We start from the raw sequence: 21901 nt of genomic DNA on the forward strand, positions 1-21901 counted from the left end.
GCTAAACATGATTTGCCTTCAACAAATCCATACTGGCTTTCCTTTATTAATCCACACTTGTCCAAGTGACTATTAATTTTATCCCGGATTATCATTTCTAAAAGCTTTCCCACCACCGAGGTTAAACTGACTGACCTGTAATTACCGGGTTTATCCTTACACTCTTCTTTAACAAGGGTGTAACATTTATAATTCTCCTGTCCTCTGGCACCACCCACATTTCCAAAGAGGATTAGAAGATTATGGCCAACACCTCAGCAATTTCCACCCTTACTTCCCTCAGCAACCTACGATGCTTCCCATCCGGACCAGGTGACTTATCTACTTTAAGTAAAGCCAGCCTTTCTAGTACCTCCTCTTTATCAATTTTTAGTCTATCCAGTATCTCAACTACCTCGTAAAATTACGAAAGTATGAGGTGCGTGTTGGCTATGATAGATTGGGAAACTTTACTAAAAGGGATGATGGTGGATAGGCAATAGCTAATATTTAAAGAACGTGTGCAGGAATTACAACAATTATTCATTCCTGTCTGGTGCAAAAATAAAACAGGAAAAGTGGCTCAACCATGGCTTACAAAAGAAATTAGGGATAGCATTAGATCCAAAGAGGAGACATATAAAATTGCCAGAAAAAGCGGCAAGCCTGAGGATTGGGAGCAGTTCAGAATTCAGCAAAGGAGGACAAAGAGATTGATTAAGAGGGGAAAAATAGAGTATGAGAGTAAACTAGCAGGGAACATAAAAACTGACTGTAAAAGCTTCTATAAATATGTCAAGAGAAAAAGATTAGTGAAGACAAATGTTAGGTCCCTTACAGTCAGAAATGGGGGAAATTATAATGGGGAACAAAGAAATGGCAGAACAATTAAACACATACTTTGGTTCTGTCTTCACAAAGGAGGACACAAATAACCTGCCAGAAATGTTGGGGAACCAAGGGTCTAGTGAGAGGGAGGAACTGAAGGAAACCAGTATTAGTAAAAAAAAATAGTGCTAGGGAAGTTAATGGGGCCAAAGGCTGACAAATCCCCAGGGCCTGGTAATCTACGTACCAGAGTACTAAAGGAAGTGGCCCTGGAAATAGTGGATGCATTGGTGATCATCTTCCAAAATTCTATAGACTCTGGAACAGTTCCTACAGATTGGAGGGTGGCAAATGTATCCCCACTATTTAAAAAAGGAGGGAGAGAAAAAATACGGAATTACAGACCAGTTAGCTTAACATCAGTAGTGGGGAAAATGCTAGAGTCTATTATAAAAGATGTGATAACAGAACACTTGGAGGGCATTAACAGGATTGGACAAAGTCAGCATGGGTTTATGAAAGGGAAATCATGCTTAACAAATCTACTGGAGTTTTTTGAGGATGTAACTGGTAGAATAGATAGGGGAGAACCAGTGGATGTGGTGTATTTGGATTTTCAGAAGGCTTTTGATAAGGTCCCACACAAGAGGTTAGTGTGCAAAATTAAAGCACATGGGATTGGGGGGAATATACTGGCATGGACTGAGAATTGGTTGACAGACAGAAAACAGAGAGTAGGAATAAACGGGTCTTTTTCCGGGTGGCAGGCAGTGACTAGTGGGGTACCGCAGGGATCAGTGCTTGGGCCCCAGCTATTCACAATATAGATCAATGATTTGGATGTGGGAACTAAATGTAACATTTCCAAGTTTGCAGATGACACAAAGCTGAGCTGTAATGTGAGCTGTGAGGAGGATGCAAAGAGGCTCCAATGTGATTTAGACAAGTTGGATGAGTGGGCAAGAACATGGCAAATGCAGTATAACGTGGATAAATGTGAGGTTATCCACTTTGGTTGTAAAAACGGAAAGGCAGATTATTATCTGAATGGTGATAGATTGGGAAAAGGGGAGGTGCAACGAGACCTGGTTGTCCTTGTACACCAGTCGCTGAAAGTGAGCATTCAGGTGCAGCAAGCAGTTAGGAAGGCGAATGGTGTGTTGGCCTTCATTGCAAGAGGATTTGAGTACAGGAGCAGGAATGTCTTGGTGAGACCACATCTGGAGTATTGTGTGCAGTTTTGGTCTCCTTATCTGTGGAAGGATGTCCTTGCCATGATGGGAGTGCAACAAAGGTTTACCAGACTGATTCCTGGGATGGCAGGACTGACGTATCAGGAGAGATTGGGTCGACTAGGCCTATATTCGCTAGAGTTTAGAAGAATGAGAGGTGATTTCATCGAAACGTATAAAATTCTAACAGGACTAGACAGACTAGATGCAGGGAGGATGTTCCCGATGGCTGGGGAGTCCAGAACCAGGGGTCACAGTCTCAGGATACGGGGTATGCCATTTAGAACCGAGATGAGGAGAAATTTCTTCACTCACAGGGTGGTGAACCTGTGGAATTCTCTACCACAGAAGGCAGTGGAGGTCAAGTCATTAGATGTATTCAAGAAGGAGATCGATATATTTCTTAATGCTAAAGGGATCAAGGGATATGGGGAAAAAGCGGGAACAGGGTACCGAGTTAGACGATCAGCTATGATCATTTCCAATGGCGGAGCTGGCCCGAAGGGCCAAATGGCCTACTCTTGTTCCTATTTTCTATGTTTCTATGTTACCTCCTTTTATTGTGACTTTGGCAGCATCTTTTTCCTTGGTAGAGACAGGTGCAAAGTATTCATTTAGTACCTTAGCCATGCCCTCTGCCTCCTTTTTGGTCCCTAATTGGCCCCACCCCTCCTCTTACTACGCATTTACTATTTATATGCCAATAGAAGGCTTTTGGATTCCCTTTTATGTTAGCTGCCAGTCTATTCTCAATAAAGGCTAACATACCATTTGCCTTCCTAATTGCTTGTTGTACCTGCATGTTAACTTTCTGTGATTCGTCTACAAGGACACCCAAATCCCTCTGACTACCAACATTTCTTAGTCTCTCACCTTTTAAAAAATATTCTGCTTTTCTATTCCTCCTACCAAAGTGGATAATTTCACATTTCCCCACATTATACTCCATCTGCCACCTTCTCGCCCACTTACTTAACCTGTCCATATCCCTTAAAGCCTCTTTGCGTCCTCACAGTTTACTTTCCCACCTAGCTTTGTATTGAGAGCAAACTTGGATACATTACACGTGGTCCCTTCAATTAAATCATTGAATATATATTGTAAAATGCTGAGGACCAAGCACTGATCCTTGCGGCACCCCACTAGTTACAACCTGCCAACCCGAAAATGACCTATTTATTCCTACACTCTGTTTTCTGTCCATTAACCAATCCTCAATCGATGCTAATAAATTATCCCCAATCCCATGAGCCCTAATCTTGTGCGGCACCTTATCGAATGTCTTTTGAAAATCCAAATATACTACATCCACTGGTTCCCCTTTATCTACCCTGCTAGTTACACCCTCAAAAAACTTTAATAGATTTGTCAAATACGATTTCCCTTTCATAAAACCGTATTGACACTGCCTAATCATATTATGATTTTCTAATTGCCCTGTTACTCCGTCCTTAATAATAGATTCTAGCATTTTCCCAACTATTGATATGAGGCTAGTGAGGTAAGTTGGAATAGTGAATTCAATGTCAAATCAGGTACAGTAAGAGAAACAAAGAGAGGGTAAGAAAGATTGAATTAAGGGACAGAGATAAAAGAGACAGAAAGAAAAAGTAAAAAATAAAAATTATGTAATTTTTTTAAAAAAATGTCCAACAACAATTAAAATCTGTAGGAATGTCACTTGTTAAAGTTAATTTTCAGTGCCAAAGAGGTTGTTTGGCGGTCATTAAGACTTACCACGCTGTTCAAAGAGTACTTGCATCAGAACGGACAAGCCCTAACTTTTTCTGGTGAGATTAGTCCATATCTACAATGTCAGTGCAGGAACTTCATGCTATTCCATTCATTTGAATGGGGAGTCAGACAGCGAGGTGCCATCTTTGCGGAGCTTACAGAGGAGCAGGGCATCTGGATCAGCAACTTCTGGATTTCTGTATTTAACTGCGCATGTCACTGGAAGTTGCTGTACCATTTGCACAGAAATAACGGTGAGCACTGTTAGCCTCACTGTTATTCTCACAGCAAAATCCGAACCACTGAAGCCAAAATGATTATTTCATTTAATAGTAATTATAATGAAAAAATTATGGCTGTTTAGTATCAGGCCCAACTAAATTGTATTTTAGCAATGGTGACCAGAACTCAGCTATGTATTTTTAGTTTCGTATTCAAAAGAGTTTGTGAAGGCATTGTTCATTGTGATAAAATATAATTAACTGAGAAAAATTATCACATTTAATAACTACAGAAACTAAAAGTAAATATTTTATTTTACAAAACTCAGTTAAATGAACTGTTCTTGCGCTTTAACATGTGACAATTTTCTCCACCAGTTCTCAGAACAAGTTTGTGATTAGTTATAGAACAGCATGGGAGAGAGTGAAACTTACAATGACACTATATAACTATCGCACTGACAGTGTACTACATTCAGCACTATATTTCACCTTGATCCCCCACTATCTATTCTGTGTCTATCATCATTTCTCATTATATGAATAAGCATTCCTCCATCTTAGCAAATGTCACACATTGAAATATTGTATTCTTTGTACAGAATGTCCCTTGCCTCCAAATGTTTTTATGATAGTTTTGGGAATTTCTTTGGCGATCCTTGTGGTTGGTTTGGTTCTCCTCAGTATCTGGAAGATGCTAATATCCATTCATGACCGCAAAGAAGTGGCCAAATTTGAAACAGAACGAGCAAAAGCTAAGTGGCAAACGGTATGTTTTAAAAATTAAATATTTAGTTATACTGATAATTCTCATCTTGAATTTATAATAGTATGCAAATATTTAGAAGCCTACTGAGTTAAGATTAATGCCAAGCGTATTTTGTAATATCAACAAGCTTGGATAGATAAAGCTGATGTAGGCAACATGGAAATACACTAAGTGTTAATTTGATAAGAATATTTGTAAATTTAAATCTGTTTTGTGATTATTGATATTACTGGCATGGATTTAACATAATTGAAATGGCATTGAAAAGGAGGTTGTAGGTGGACCCATCATTTCAGCCTGTTCTTATTTCTTCCTATCTCAACTCTTTTTTCTCCCCTTGTCCAGTCTCTTCCCACTTACATCCGCAACTCTTCCGATGCCCTGCTCCTCTTTAACGGTTTCCAGGCGCTAACTGTCTCCTTTTCACCATGGATGTCCAATCCCTCTACACCTCCATCCCCCACCAGGACAGCCTGTGGGCCCTCCGCTCCTTCCTTGAACAGAGGCCCAACCAGTCCTCATCCACCACCACCCTCCTCCGCCTGGCTGAACTTGTTCTTACATTGAACAACTTCTTTGACTCCACTCACTTCCTCCAAATAAAAGGCGTCGCGATGGGAATCTGTATGGGTCCTAGCTATGCCTGCCTTTTTGTGAGATACTGGAACATTCTTTGTTTCAGTCGTATATAGGTCCCCTCCCTCACCCCTTTTCCTGATACATCAATGACTGCATTGGTGCCATTTCCTGCTCTCGCCCCGAACTGGAAAATTTCATCAACTTTGCTTCCAATTTCTACCATTCCCTCACCTTCACATGATGCATCTCCGACTCTTCCCTTCCCTTCCTCGAATTGTCTGTCTCCATTTCTGGGGATAGACTGTCAACCCATATCTACGATAAGCCCACCAACTCACACAGCTACCTTGGTTACACTTCCTCCCACCCCACTTCCTGTAAGGACTCTATTCCATTCTCCCAGTTTCTCCGTCTCCATCGCATCTGTTATGTCGATGCCACCTCCCACACCGGTGCTTCCGATATGTCTTCCTTTTTCCTCAACCGAGGATTCCCCTCCATGTTAGTTGACAGGGCCCTCAACCGTGTCCGTCCCATTCCCGCACTTCTTCCCTTTCACCTCCTCTCTTTCCCTCCCTTTCAGAACCATGATAGGGTCCCCCTTGTCCTGACCTTCCACCCCACCAACCTCCACATTCAACCTCTGCCATTTCCACCACCTCAAATGTGATGACGCTATCAAACACATCTTCCCCATCCCTTTCTGCATTCTGAAGGGACCGCTCCCTCCGCGATACCCTGGTCCACTTTTCCATCACCTCCAACACCCACTCTCCTTCCCACGGCACCTTCCCATATGAGCACAGGAGATGCAACACCTGCCCTTTCACATCCTCCCTTTCCACCGTCCAGGGCCCCAAACACTCCTTCCAGGTGAAACAACAATTTACTTGTGCTTCTTTCAATTTAGTATACTGTATTTGCTGCTCATGATGCGATCTCCTCTACACTGGGGAGACAAAACGTAGATTGGGTGATCGCTTTGCTGTACACCTCCGCTCTGCTCACAAACATGACCCTGACCTTCCGGTCACTTGCCATTTTAATTCTCTGTCCCACTCCCACTCTGACCTCACTGTCCTCGGCCTCCCACACTGTTCCAATGAAGCTCAACAGAAACTCGAGGAACAGCACCTCATCCTTCCATTAGGCACTTTACAACCTTCCAGACTCAACATTGATTTCAATAACATCAGATCATAACCACCGCTCTTATTTTTTCGGACAGCAGGTGCTGGTAGTGGTTCTGATGTTGCCATTTACAGCTCCTCTAGACACATCTTTTGTTTCTTTACTTGTTCCATTACCAACGTCCATGCTTTGCACCATCATCCCTTTTGTCATTTAATCACTCCTGCCCTCCACCCTATCACAGACCTTCCCTTTTGTTCTTTCCTCCCCTCCCCTTCCTCCCCCCCCCCCCCGCCACTTTCCCTGGCTCTGTACGTGCTTAAAAATTGTTAAATCTTTATCTTCTTCCAGTTCTGACAAAAGGTCATTGACTTGAAATGTTAACTCTGTTTCTTTCTTCACAGATGCTGCCTGACTTGCTGAATATTTCCAGCATTTTCTGTTTTTATTATATATTAAATATTTCTGTTACTTCATACTGGATTATTATTTTTCAGGGTACGAATCCACTTTACAGGGGGTCAACTTCCACATTTAAGAATGTGACCTACAAAAATTATGGAAAAAAGGAAGTCACTACTATTGGGAACTAATGCTTACTTTATTGGAAATTTGTAAGTTTCACGTAAACAGACCTGATGTACTTTTATGTTCTATGTGTTTGTCTAGAACGGCTACATTTATACGCATGTTTCAGGTTTTTGTCTGCCTATATGTAGAGGAGGCAACACCATGTGTATATTTTGAATATTTTTGTATATATTAGAGTGTTTGTGAAAATTAAGGCATTTGTAAGCAACGGCTTAAAGTTTCAAGCTATTATAGTGCATAAACAACAGAAAAGCACTTCCTCCCAATTTGAAAAACTGTTTCTGAGAAACCTTCTCTAGTAATGTGGTTGTAACTTTTGAAATAACCGCCCCAATTCTTAACACTAATGCACTGCAATTCCTTTGGTTTCTGTGTGGAAAGATCAATTTTGTATTTTTTCAATTATTACTGTACTGTAATATATTTCTTATGTGCCTAAAGATATAAGCTTGGAAATGACTTTCTGAAATATTATTGTACGAACACTTAACATATCCATTTCAAATTTTTTGGTCCACTATTTTAACAGAAGTGTTCCCTATTGATTTCAAATGGATTGGCACTTCCACTAAAATAGTGAACAAAGGAATTTCAGTGCAATTTCCAGGCATTGAAGTCACATTTTCCTCTGTATGTAAAGCTTAATGAAGAAATAGTTGTGAGGGAAAATATGGAGCAAAACTGGTAAAAAGCAGTGACTTCTGTTTTTACTCAAAGTGTTACTCCTATAACAAAGGTTAACTCACCAGAAAATTGTTGCTTGTTAAGTCATTGTTAAATGTCAATTAAGCAGAGTTTTTGCAATTTTTCACAAAGCAGGATAATTAGAAAAATTGACTTCATTACTCATAGCCACACTTTGAGCGAGCTGTATGAAATGAAGGCAAGAGTTCAAAGTTTCAAGAGAGTACTGTTGGAAAGCATAGTATAGCTGTGTTAATTCTGGTTTATATAATGTTTAAATCATCTCTCATACATATGGATATCTCTTGATTCTAACAAACTACTGGGCTAAGTCGGGTACTTGGGAAAAAATAGGAAATAAATCTGTGTATGCATTTTTTATTGTGTGTTTATGAATTACATATCTATATGCTACTAGTTATTTCCCTATAGCATTAAAAAAATTAAATTAAAATTTAGTGGCACTAAACAATTATCCAGCTGTATAAAAGCAGCTTATACTAACCATCAGAAAGAGAAACCAATGGCAAATTACTTCACAACTAGTATTCAATTTTTTATAAAATGCGATATATAAACTACAAAGATCAATTGCAATCTAGAAAAGTAGTACAAATATAATAGAATCAGAATTTTAAATGATAAAGATTTAAAGTCCTGGTACAGTTGCATCTCAAAAAATCAGGCCAAATATTGGTGAGCAAAAAGCTGTTAAAGTAACTTACAAGCAAATGTTGAGGGAATCTTAATGCATATGGAAGATAATTTTACACAGGCACCACATCAAGCCAAGGTTTTCTTTAAAAAAACAAGAATAAATTATGTCATTAAGTAAGTACGGAGTAGGAAATGTACCATTTTTATAATCTTTCTATTGTACTTACAACTTTAGCGGGTTATAATGTGGCTATATATTGTGGAACATACCTTAGGTCTTGCCTGCTTCTAGCCTTCTAGAGAACAGATCATATTAGAAGACAATAGCCTATTTTGCCAAAAAAAATTGTGAAATTTGTGTTTGCTCATATGAGCTGACTAAATATGGGATTAAAGGGACAGTGGCAGCGTGGATACAAAATTGGCTAAGGGACAGAAAGCAGAGAGTAGAGGTGAACGGTTGTTTTTCAGACTGGAATGAAGTATACAGTGGTGTGCCCTAGGGGTCAGTATTAGGACCACTGATCTTCTTGATATATATTAATGACCTGGACTTGAGTATAGAGGGTATCATTTCAAAGTTTGCAGATGACATGAAACTCGGAAATGTAGTAAATAATATGGACGATAGTTACAGATTTCAGGAGGATATAGACAGACTGGCAAAATGGGCAGACACGTGGCAGATGAAATTTAACGCAGAGAAGTGTGAAGTAATGCATTTTGGTAGGAAGAATGAGGAGAGGCAATATAAATTAAATGGTACAATTTTAAAGGGGGTGCAGGAACAGAGAGACCTGGGGGTGCACGTACACAAACCTTTGAAGATGGCAGGACAAGTTGAGAAGGCTGTTAAAAAAGCATATGGAATCTTGGGCTCTATTAACAGAGGCATAAAGTACAAAAGCAAGGAAGTTATGCTAAAGCTTTATAAAACATTGGTTAGGCTGCAGCTGGAGTGTTGTGTTCAATTCTGGGCACCACACTTTAGGAAGGATATAAAGGCCTTAGAGAGGGTGCAGAAGAGATTTATTAGAATGGTACCGGGGATGAGTGACTTCAGTTATGTGGAGAGACTGGAGAAGCTGGGGTTGTTCTCCTTATAGCAGAGAAGGTTAAGGGGAGATTTGATAGAGGTGTTCAAAATCATGAACGGTTTTGATAGAGTAAATAAGGAGAAACTGTTCCCAGTGGCAGAGGGACAGGACACAGATTTAATGTGATCAGCAAAAGAGCCAGAGGTGACATGAAGAAACATTTTTTTACGCAGCAAATTGTAATGATTGGAATGCACTGCCTGAAAGGGTGGTGGAAGCATATTGAATAGTAACTTTCAAAAGGGAATTTGATAAATACTTGAAGGGAAAACATTTACAGGGCTATGGAGAAAGATTAGGGGAGTGGTCCTAATTGGATAGTACTTTCAAGAGCCAGCACAGGCACAATGAGCAGAATGGCCTCCCCCTAGGCTGTACCTACTATGATATCCTCTGAGCACCCTGCGCTGGAAACTGGGCAACATGAGCAACATTCTTGGAAAATATTAAGTAGTTACAGCTTTTTAAAAGAAAAAGATTAGTGAAGTCAAATGTCGGTCCCTTATAGTCAGAAATGAAGGAAATTATAATGGGGAATAAAGAAATGGCAGAACAATTAAACACATACTTTGGTTCTGTCTTCACAAAGGAGGACACAAATAACCTGCCAGAAATGTTAGGGAACCAAGGGTCTAATGAGAGGGAGGAACTGAAGGAAACCAGTAATAGTATAAAAATAGTGCTCGGGAAATTAATGGGGCTAAAGGCTGACAAATCCCCAGGGCCTGGTCATCTACATCCCAGAGTACGAAAGGAAGAGGCCCTGGAACTAGTGGATGCATTGGTGACCATCTTCCAAAATTCTATAGACTCTGAAACAGTTCCTACAGATTGGATGGTGGCAAATGTAACCGCACTATTTAAAAAAGGAGGGAGAGGAAAAACAGGGAATTACAGACCAGTTAGCCTCACATCAGTAGTGGGGAAAATGCTAGAGTCTACTATAAAAGATGTGATAACAGAACACTTAGAGGGCATTAACAGGATTGGACAAAGTTAGCATGGGTTTATGAAAGGGAAATCATGCTTAACAAATCTACTGGAATTTTTTGAGGATGTAACTGGTAGAATAGATAGGGGAGAACCAGTGGATGTGGTGTATTTGGATTTTCAGAAGGCTTTTGATAAGGTCCCACACAAGAGGTTAGTGTGCAAAATTAAAGCACATGGGATTGGGGGGAATATACTGGCATGGACTGAGAATTGGTTGACAGACAGAAAACAGAGAGTAGGAATAAACGTGTCTTTTTCCGGGTGGCAGGCAGTGACTAGTGGGGTACCGCAGGGATCAGTGCTTGGGCCCCAGCTATTCACAATATAGATCAATGATTTGGATGAGGGAACTAAATGTAACATTTCCAAGTTTGCAGATGACACAAAGCTGAGCTGGAATGTGAGCTGTGAGGAGGATGCAAAGAGGCTCCAATGTGATTTAGACAAGTTGGGTGAGTGGGCAAGAACATGGCAAATGCAGTATAACGTGGATAAATGTGAGGTTATCCACTTTGGTTGTAAAAACGGAAAGGCAGATTATTATCTGAATGGTGATAGATTGGGAAAAGGGGAGGTGCAACGAGACCTGGGTGTCCTTGTACACCTCGCTGAAAGCGAGCATTCAGATGCAGCAAGGAGTTAGGAAGGCGAATGGTATGTTGGCCTTCATTACAAGGGGATTTGAGTACAGGAGCAGGGATGTCTTACTGCAGTTATACAGGGCCTTGGTGAGACCACATCTGGAGTATTGTGTGTAGTTTTGCTCTCCTTATCTGAGGAAGGATGTTCTTGCCATGGAGGACGTGCAATGAAGGTTTACCAGACTGATTCCTGGGATGGCAGGACTGACATATGAGGAGAGATTGGGTCAACTGGGCCTATATTCACTAGAGTTTAGAAGAATGAGAGGTGATCTCATCGAAACATATAAAATTCTAACAGGACTAGACAGACTAGATGCAGGGAGGATGTTCCCGATGGCTGGGGAGTCCAAAACCAGGGGTCACAGTCTCAGGATACGGGGTATGCCATTTAAAACCGAGATGAGGAGAAATTTCTTCACTCAGAGGGTGGTGAACCTGTGGAATTCTCCACCACAGAAGGCAGTGGAGGCCAAGTCATTAAATATATTCAAGAAGGAGATAAATGTATTTCTTAATGCTAAAGGGATCAAGGGATATGGGGAAAAAGCAGGAACAGGGTACTGAGTTAGATGATCAGCTATGATCATTTTGAATGGCGGAGCAGGCCCGAAGGGCCGAATGGCCTACTCTTGCTCCTATTTTCTATGTTTCTATGTTTATTATTTAACCGAATAGTCAAATCCTAGTTGAATGCAGCAAAAGATTTGTTTTTTTATATGCTGTGCATTTGTGTTACAGTTTCATAGTCCCTATATGCACTGAAATTCAAATGCCAAAGCCTGCTTTTGAAAATTCTATCGCGAAGTTTGGTTGAAGCAAATATACAGTGACTTAGACTAGAAGGCAAAATCCCTGTTTTGGGAAATTCTGCGCCATCAATGTCATTTTGTTTCCTTGCATTTCATTATCTTTTTTAAACTGAGAGAACATAATCTCTTGGGCCTGCAAGTTCCCTTTGAAAAGACTAAGGGGGAAAAGTTTGATAAGGGTCCGTTTGGGGCAGTGTTAGCGTCATGTGCTGCCACCCCGCACCCGATGGACCCTGCGCAGGCAGGATGCAAGTTTGGACCCAAGGGAGTACTTACCTGCAATCAGTGTTCCTCTCCAGGCCTTGCATGTGGAATCAATGCAATTTGCACTTTCCACCACCAGATGGAGCTCAATCTCTTAAAGGGAGGATGTTTCTTCGAAATCTCTTAAAGGTATCTGGTACCTGTTATTTTGCTGAAAATAACAGTCTAATGTCTGCATGGAGTCTGAACAGAGATCAGACATCGCACACGTAAAACACAGATGCAGAACCCATTCCTATGTTTACACACTGATGAGTTATGTTAAAACATTGAATAAAGGTTGGGCTCCACTAAATCCCACATCCTCCAATCTGCAAGCCAGACCCCACCAATCTGCTGATCTGAGTTGCTACCATGCCTGCGAGAGTGCTTGCACCAAGGTTCTCTGCTGATGTACTAGAGACCTTAGTGCAAGAGGTGGACAGAAGGAGGGACATCCTATATCCGCAGTTGTGGGGTGGTGGGGGAGGGGGCAAGAGGCCCTCCAGATAAGCACTCAAAAGACATTGGGAGGCAGCGGGGGATGAAGTCAATGCCAGGTGCACAGCATCATGAACAGTTCAATTAAGTTCAATGCTTTGACATGAGTGGGCAAGGTGAGTGAGGTCAACGGTCAAGTGGTGTCTCCTACCAACTGCACCACGCACTACACCCCCCATCACCCACATACCAATAAACTCTTTCCATCAGTACTTAACTCTTCCAATCAGATGCTTCCTCTCACCCTTGCACATTACCATTGTTTCAAGCCGCCCACCCATAACTCACAGGCCACGCACACTGGCAGCTATTCAACCATGACAGGCACATCACCAAGGTACACATCCCGCTTTCTTGCAGGAGAAGGTGGCACATATCAAGAGGCAGCAAGTGGCCGTGGCATTTAGCCCCTTGAGTCTGTTCCACCATTCAATGAGATCATGATGGACCTGTGACCTAACTCCATATACCCGTCTTAGGCCCATATCCCTTAATACCACCGGTTCACAGAAATCTATCAATCTCAGATTTATCATTCACAAGTGAGCTAGCATCAACTGCCGTGTGCAGAAGAGTGTTCCAAATGTCTCCCACCCTTTGCGTGTAGAAACATTTGCTAACTTCAGTCCTGCATGTCCTGGCTCTAAATGTTAGGCTATGTCCCCACGTCCTAGTATTCAAGTGTAGCAGACCTCCAAAAATAGTTACAAATGTCTCGGCAGCCAGAGGCAATAATCCAGCCAATAACCTGTACATCCTGCCTGGTCCCTCTAAATAGCGCTGGTGGGGGGTCCTGCAGTCACTCTAAGACACGTTCAGATGGTCGGGGTTAAGACTGTGCGTTGAGTTGAGCGTTCTGTCCCAAAATGGTGTATATCACTTTAAATCAGCGTTGCACACTGATTGAAGCCATTTTCTCCCTACTTTACATGATTCCAGCATTCGTTAGCTGCGCCTGCGCTAACTCCTTTACCAAGATGGCATCATACACACGTCACGCAAGAAATGTGTGTGCACATCCAAGACGCCATCTTGGATGTCAGAGAGGCCGTGTGGCACCGAAACAACGGGCAGTACACGGCCCAATTTAGTGCCCTAAGTCTTGTGACGACATTGGCATTTTCTACAGTTTCATGGAGTCATGATGTTCAAATTTCATACATGTTCCACAGCTGAATTAACAGAATTTTCTCCAGCATTCCTGGTTAAATGTCAAGTTATGTTGTTGAGAACTGTGAAAGCTAGATTTTTACAGATGGATCCAGATTTACTTTCTTTCCTTTTAACCTTAATGCATTAATATTTTGAAAGAGGTAAAGAAATACTTCGAGCTAAGGACAATGGGGTTAACGTGGGACAAAGCTGTACAGGAAACAAATTGAAATGATACTCAACTGGTTGATTAAAATATTTATTTACTAAAAATTGACTTATATAGCGAACTGCAGTTATCCTCTTATTCATAATTAAAATGTATTTCTTTTTATACTGTTGTTCTGGTTGATAATTAACTAATCAAAAAATAAATAAAAACATCGGAAGCTATTGGTCATAAAAAACGTTTAATTAAAATATTTTAAACCAAAGGAGCAGCGGAATATTTACCATTTGCATTTTCCTGCAAGTTGTTTGCCTCTGGTCTGTACCTCTGTGCAGCATAAACTTATTTTTGGAAGTGTTCATGAGCCCTGGGGTCTCTATTGCCATAAATAAATAGCAGCATGAAGGGTGCTCCCACTGCCATCCCCCACCCCCACCCGCCCCACCCCACCCCGACTCTGCTTCAGAAATCTGTTAAAAGGTTCTTTGTCCCAAATTCTGCGTCTCTGGGAAGCATCCATTTTTTTGTGCCTGCATCGTGATCCTTGGGTCCCCATGATGTTTAGAGACAATAGATAAACAGCCCTCCTTTAAAAACTTGTCTTGGCCTCAAAAATTATTTTATTGCCTAATGCTCTGCAACTTTCTGGAAAGTTTATTTTTTCCTGCTTGGATTTCATGTTGCTGCTTTCTTCGTGTTATTTAAAATTAAGAAATAAATTAATAATGACAACCTCACTCATGGGTTCTCGACGTTTGCACAAAAAAATTAAACTTATGTTTTACCTCCTCCAAAGCAACCCAACAATTCATTATTCCCTGTTCCACCCCCCAAACAATCTGACCACAGACCCATTCTAGTTCAATCTGCAGAGGATTGTTCATCCTGGGCCCAGCTCACACTGAAAGGAGATGCTCACAGTTTTCCTTTCAGTGAAGTTGGTTACATTTATAGTGGCCAGAAAATTGCTTGTTTCGGCTCACGCTTTGCTGGCATTACTTCACCAGTTGTGCGGTGAAAACCCCGTTTACACGCGTAAATGGAACTTCCGTTGCACATCCGGCAACGTAACACCACCAAAGGGGAGCAGATATGAGGAATTTCCTCGCAGTTAAGTGCTAATGATGTGATTGGACTTCATATTAAAACCCAAAATTGTAAGGGAGTAGAATTTAAACAGCTAAGGTGATAAAACTACATTAGTATTTTTGGTTACCAGCTATATCTACACTAACATTAATTATGTAAAAATACTGTTTCTCAGAAAGAGAGGGACATGAATCTCCAAAGGGGAACTCAGCAAGAATAGTTTGGGAAACTCTGAAGTCGCCTATTGTCACTCACTGTGTTGTAGGGTGGTATACAATCACCATGTGCTCACCTGAGATTCAGCAGCAAGTTGAAGACACAATTATTTCATTCTGCTATTAAGTTGCACTAGTAATCATTATATGTGGGGATTAATGCCACTTTGCAGCAGTATTAATCAAACAAAGACGACTTTGAAGTGACATGTTCTAGTGAATTATAGTTTGCTGGTTTAAGTTAAGTTAACCACAATAGGCACCTTATGGCCATCAAACAGACAGGAGGAGCAAACCATTTGATAGTACATCTCTGCTGCACTCAGAAGGGTTAATTGTTATACGATTTTCATTGTTCCTGCCCCCTCCCAGATGAGAACCAAACAGTGGTCCATTGCTGTTTCTGATTTCCCCACTCTCCTCAGCGCTATTCACTGTACTCATTTAAGCACTTGCAATGAGTGATCATCTTCATTCATTCCCATAAGAAGTTGACATGTGATGTCCTGATTATTATGTAAGTGTGTGCCACTTCCAGTGGCTTCAACCACAGACCCTTAGTCTTACATAATCAGATATATGCAAGAAATTGAATAATAAAGAGCTAGCTGGTGGCTGGTAGATTTTAACTTTTTTTTGTAACTTTGTTATTCAAAGATAAAACTCTGAGTCATGACATAGCACAGACCATATAATGAGACACACCAAGTAACTTGATCATTGAAGGCATATTTAGGATATTAAAGATGAATTTGTACTATTCTACAGTATTGGTCTGACAAATTCTGCTGATCTTGTGCAATAATGTAGAACATGGCAATCATCCACAGGATTCTCGTGCAGGTCTTAGACATAAACAACTAACTACAGACTGCAGCAGAATCACATTTCCAATTGGCAGCATGATACAGCTGAGTGCTTGTGCCGCAAAAATGCTTGGCATTGCCATAGTACAGACATTAATAGCAAAAAAGATTCTGTATACTTTCTAAATATTTGGATTCTAGTTCTGAATTATTATTGTAGGCTTCATTGAGAACAATTGCACATAACAAGACTGATCAAATTTATTTATTCTGCTTCTAGATACTTCAAAGATGCCACACGTTTATTGCTTTCTGTACATAGGTGTTTATGTATTTTTCAATTTGTTTTTATACTATATTGTTGCAAAGAAATAATTACTGCATCACTAGTTAATGCAATTTTTGTTTTCATCAAAGGCTGGACCTTAAGAATAATGGTCACACATGTCACATATTAGCCATCTTTGAAAGATGAATGTCATGCTCTCAAATAAATGTTTTCAGTTGTGTGGAAATAAAATTCTTGTTTGTAAATAGACCCTGTTGACATTTTTCTTTAATATGCTGTTGGAATGTGGACAACGCTGGCAAGGCAATACTCTCTGCCTGTCCATAGTTGTCCTGAGGGCATAACAGTCAACCATGTAGAGTGGGATGGGAGTTACATATAGGCCAGACTGGGAAGGATAGTAGGTTCTCTTCCCTGAAGGGTATTAGTAATCCAGTTGGGTTTTTATATTATTCTTGATTAATTATTATAGTTGTCAAAACAGGTATTAGATATTGTCATGTATCAGTGGGAGCTTTTTGTTTTGTAGAATAGCTATGTAGTTGAAAATTTTGGTCTATGTATTTAGAAAAGAAAAAGATAGAGCAGCTTGATGAAAGTGATTAAGGTTGCACAACCTCACACTCCCGCACTTAAATTAAAAGCCTGGCCTAGGCTGGATGAACTATTATAATTTAATTTGATGAATTATCAACAGACTGAATAAATAGAATTCACCAAAGTCTAAATGTGTCTCACAGCAGCAACAATCAAAGATACAGCCGACATTGGCTTGTTATGTCAACAGTTAATTGAAGCTCAAAGTTTTCTTAAAGATTTTTTTAATTGTAATTACATGATCAAAAATATACAGGACATATAAATATAATTCTAAAAAAAACATTTTCTAAAATCATAAATTACAAAAGAACTTAAACATGCTCAATAACAAAACAATAACATTGACAAAAGAGAAAATATATATTGTATTCATCTATCATGAATTAAATCACATATCTACATATTAATCAGACCCTTTCTTGACTCAAGCAAACTCTTTGTCCTTAATTATTCAACAGTTCTCAAAGGGTCATATCTCATATTTCATGTTGGTCATTGTTTGAGAAGAAATTCCACACTAAAGGGTCAATTTTTATTTGGAGTATACATCAGGCAGATGGTAGGCGTGGTGTTAGCTCCGGCCACCCAATGACGCTGGCAGGAGGCTTGGTCAATTTTCGTGGTCAAGCCTCATTTAAATACAACAGGTATGCTGCCAGCACTAATCACACTCCTTGCAGCTTGCCAATTCGAAGGGCAGGATGTCCGGCGAATTGGCTATCACTTAAAGGCAGACTGCAGCCCCTAAAAGGGAGGTGCACTTTTGAAAGGTGGTCAGTGGAAAGCAAGTTATTAAAGAAGCATGCAGCATAACATTGTCCTGCCTCCCTCCACCCGCACCCGCCCCCCCCACCTCTCAATTCTCTGATGCAGCCATTGAGGTGCTTGTGGAGTAAGTGAGAAACAGGAAGTCCTCGTTCCTTCCGATAGGCAACAGGTCCATCAAATTAGCCAGCAGCATTGGAGAGCGGTGGCTGAGCTGGTCAATGCCAGAATCATTCTTGTAAGGATCTGGCTACAGTGAAGGAAGAAATTTAACGACTTCACCAGGATTGCCAAGGTAAGACTCCCCTTCACATCTCTCTAATCTCTGTTCAGCCCTGTACCACCCTACTCTAGCTACAGCACGATCAATCCTTCCCTCCCTTGCTTCCCATGCCTCTCCTCCAATCACACGGGACTTCAACTTGCACTCACTCAAAACCTGCTGCTGCCATCACAACTACTTCCCCCTCTTGGCACATTTGTTGATTCTTCCTCTCATCATACACACCATGCTAAGCTGCCTCACACATCTTCAAAACCCTTCAAAAGGGCACACACTAACAATACCAGTCTTCTTGCAAGAGAAAGTGGCACACAACCAGAAGAGGCATACAAGAGCAGGAAGCTGTCCGTTAGACTACAAACTCTGACATCAATGGAGGAGACAGTCATCAACTTCACTGGTAAAGAGAGATGACACGCAGCATTGGAGATGATGAAGCTGTACTGCTTACTCTTGCCATTCCATGCTAACCTTTGTCTCTCTGTTCTATTTTAGTTATTTCAGATAACTCAGGTCCTGCAGGCACACAGATTGAAGTGGGGAAGAACCTCTATCATCATTACTCTCATCCTTCCAGTCACCAGCACACTGTGTGGCATAGATAGTGAGTTAGAGGGGTCTGCACTGGGTGATTCACCAAGCACAAGTGAACAGGAGCAGATGCAGGTGGAAAGGACAGCCCAGGAAACAGCTCACTGGAGGACAAGCTTGCATCCCTAGTTCTTCTTATGAGGAGAGAGATGCAGACTTTAGGGGGCTCAGCCTTTGAAATAAAAATACTTTCTGTGCACCAGTAATTACTCAACGAATTGGACAGCCTGCCAGGAAGCTGCCACAACATTCTGGAGAGTAGGGAGATCCATTACCAACTTGTGTGGGGTTCTCGGACATGACATCGACATTCTGTAATCAACCATGGAGTGTGTGGTTACCTCAATGTATGCTTAAACTGAGCCCTTCTTGCAGGATTATGCAGCCTCTGTAGACGCTTACACTGAGCCAATGTTAGCTCTGGGCTCCACCTTCCCCTCCGCTTTCGACAGGCTAGGAGACTGAAAGGGTAGGGGCTTCAATCGGATCTAGACGGATCGGATAATAGACAGTCCTACTGTCTGCTCTCCTGCAGATTAGTAGGAGTTCTGAGCAGCAACATGATAGCAGGGCGGTGGTGCAATGGGAATGGAACGTGTTTCCCTATCTCAGGATGACAGCACCTGAACCAATGCCTACCCCGGTGCCAAAAAGCCAACTTAGCCAGATTGCCCCTGGCAGACAGCAATTTGCTGAGTCTGCAACTGGATTCGCTGAGGCCCAAGCTCCTCAAGGCCGTTGAACACAAGCATCTCAAGAACCCTTGGTAGAGCCGCAGCATCCTGCCACCTCACATGCTGAAGCCATTGGGGGTGCACTTCATAGGATCACTAGAGTAGCTAAGAGAGCACTTAAGACAGCCACTATGTGCTCACACCAATGTGATAATTAGTGTGTAGTCATTTCTGTAAGTAAGTAAAATGATGAATTTTTTGACATCCGTATATGCAGAGGGTATTCCTGTAGTAGTTGGTTACTCTGCATTATTGGTTGACATGAATATTGAAAGTTGCAGGAGGTGACATAACTCTGTGGCAACCTCCCTAGAGAAGTTCGGCCTCGTTATGCACTGCCCCTCGGAGAACTGGAGGTATGTTATCCTGGGCCTATACACTCTGTTGGGAGGATGAAGATTCCTGCGAGTATGCTTCCTTCTATTTGGCCTCCCTGCACTGCAGCTCTATCTCCTCCTCCCTGTCCTTCAGCTACAGTGGAATGCCAGAAGAAACCCCATGAAGATAAAAATTGCATTGCCAGAAGCCTCTTAAGAGTTTTCACAGCCTCTATAAGCACTTTAAACTAAGTAAGTAGCAAAAAAACACCATCACTCTGGGCAAAATGTCTCCTAGATCTTTGCAACATTTTAGCTGAAAGGAAATGAGGATCGCTTCAAATATTGCTGGAAATGACTGCCTCCCAGTTTATACCACTGGTTGTGGAACTGGCAAAAGCAATTTGGGTAAAGACAAAAATGGCATTGGGGTCTTAACTGCGCCATTTGACCCCAATTTGCATACTTTATTGAGGGTGCTTACACAGGAGTTCTTATTGCCTAAATCCAGGTCTACTCGAAACAGGTGGACCTTCAGGGGTAGATCTTTCCACCATCCGCTTTTAACTGTAAACGGAGTGGTAGTGGGATGAAAATCAGTTCCTATATTTCTCTGTAGACTCTGTATTAAGATGAAAATTAAATTCTTACAGGTGCTGCAAAGAAGCATCAATTCATTTATCCTCAATTAGGCAGTTGATTGGCTTTCCCCCATATCTTACTGAACTGATCAATTTATGCTGTGGATTATTATTTTTCATCAATAATCTCAAACTGAATTCTGACACAGAAGGTTTAAATATCGGAACATAGGAACAGGAGTAGGCCATTCAGCCCCTCGTGCTGAATATGGCTGATCTGTGATCTAACTCCATATACCTGCCTTTGGCCCATATCCCTTAATACCTTTGGTTGCCAAAAAGCTATCTATCTCACATTTAAATTTAGCAATTGAGCTAGTATCAATTGCCGTTTGCGGAAGAGAGTTCCAAACTTCTACCACCCTTTGTGTGTAGAAATGTTTTCTAATCTCACTCCTGAAAGGTCTGGCTCTAATTTTTAGACTGTGCCCCCTACTCCTAGAATCCCCAACCAGTGGAAATAGTTTCTCTCTATCCACCCTGTCCGTTCCCCTTAATATCTTTTAAACTTCGATCAGATCACCCCTTAACCTTCTAAACTCGAGAGAATACAACCCCAATTTGTGTAATCTCTCCTCGTAACTTAATCCTTGAAGTCTGGGTATCATTCTAGTAAACCTACGCTGCACTCCCTCCAAGGCCAATATGTCCTTCCAAAGGTGCGGTGCCCAGAACTGCTCACAGTACTCCAGGTGCAGTCTAACCAGGGTTTTGTATAGCTGCAGCATAACTTCTGCCCCCTTGTACTCCAGTCTTCTAGATATAAAGGCCAGCATTCCATTAACCTTATTGATTATTTTTTGCACCTGTTCATGACACTAATATAAATGTTATGTGGACGATCCATCATTAAGGAAAACTGAAATCAGGCTACATTTTTCTTCCTGTATCCGATCATTAAGCTAAAAGATATGTCACTACAGTCATAACCATGTAACATTGCAGGGGTAGGGCATCAGCTGCCCAAACTGGTTAATTCAAATCTGCATTTGATTCATTTTCAAAAGGCAATAAATAACAATATGCTGGAGGATGGACTTAAAAAGATGTAATTTTGATATTGTAGGCCTAAGTAAAAACTAAATGGGGTAAAAGATCACGATGAGTGCTATAATGTGTATCTTAAAAACAATGCTGAACAAAATACTTTCCACTAATCTCTTGTAGTAAATCAATGAATATTTTCTAACACACACTATCAAAATTTTGTAGGTTTCAATATTTTATAAACCAGCAGATCTCCCATGACACTACTCAGGGTAGGTCAGAGAATATGCTTCTTTAGAAGATAGGGGCATTATACCATGCAATGTATATTACATGTATTATTCTGCTGCTAAAACATAGCTGTGTGAAACCTGGGTATCCCTTTAAGGTTAAAACATGCACTGCCTCAGGGTAATTAGAGGCTGGTTGATAGCTTTTAACAGGTCATCACATCTTTCAGAGGTCAGACTGGTTTTCTTTTTTTGAGATAAACCATTTTTTATGGGACAACAATTTGCATGAAAATGTGTCGCAAAACAAAAGAGAGGCAGACATCGAAAAACCTGATAAG

The 21901-nt window shown here is 41.0% G+C and overlaps 1 protein-coding gene across 2 annotated transcripts in view; it reads left to right on the forward strand.

Moving 5' to 3' along the window:
- Positions 1-16657, forward strand: part of itgb6 (integrin, beta 6) — a 70698-nt gene extending 54041 nt beyond the window's left edge. Inside the window, exons 14-16 of one of the 2 annotated variants that reach the window (XM_067987395.1) lie at positions 4597-4763; positions 6971-7087; positions 16404-16657. In XM_067987395.1, coding sequence (XP_067843496.1) covers positions 4597-4763; positions 6971-7066 — 263 coding nt within the window. In that variant the 3' untranslated portion in view covers positions 7067-7087; positions 16404-16657. Of the gene's footprint in view, positions 1-4596; positions 4764-6970 lie in introns of both variants that reach the window. The other variant, XM_067987394.1, reaches the window with a different exon arrangement.
- Positions 16658-21901: the final 5244 nt, after the last annotated feature.

This window comes from Heptranchias perlo, chromosome 7, assembly GCF_035084215.1.
Source record: "Heptranchias perlo isolate sHepPer1 chromosome 7, sHepPer1.hap1, whole genome shotgun sequence".
In the NCBI taxonomy this organism is placed as follows: Eukaryota; Metazoa; Chordata; class Chondrichthyes; order Hexanchiformes; family Hexanchidae; genus Heptranchias; species Heptranchias perlo.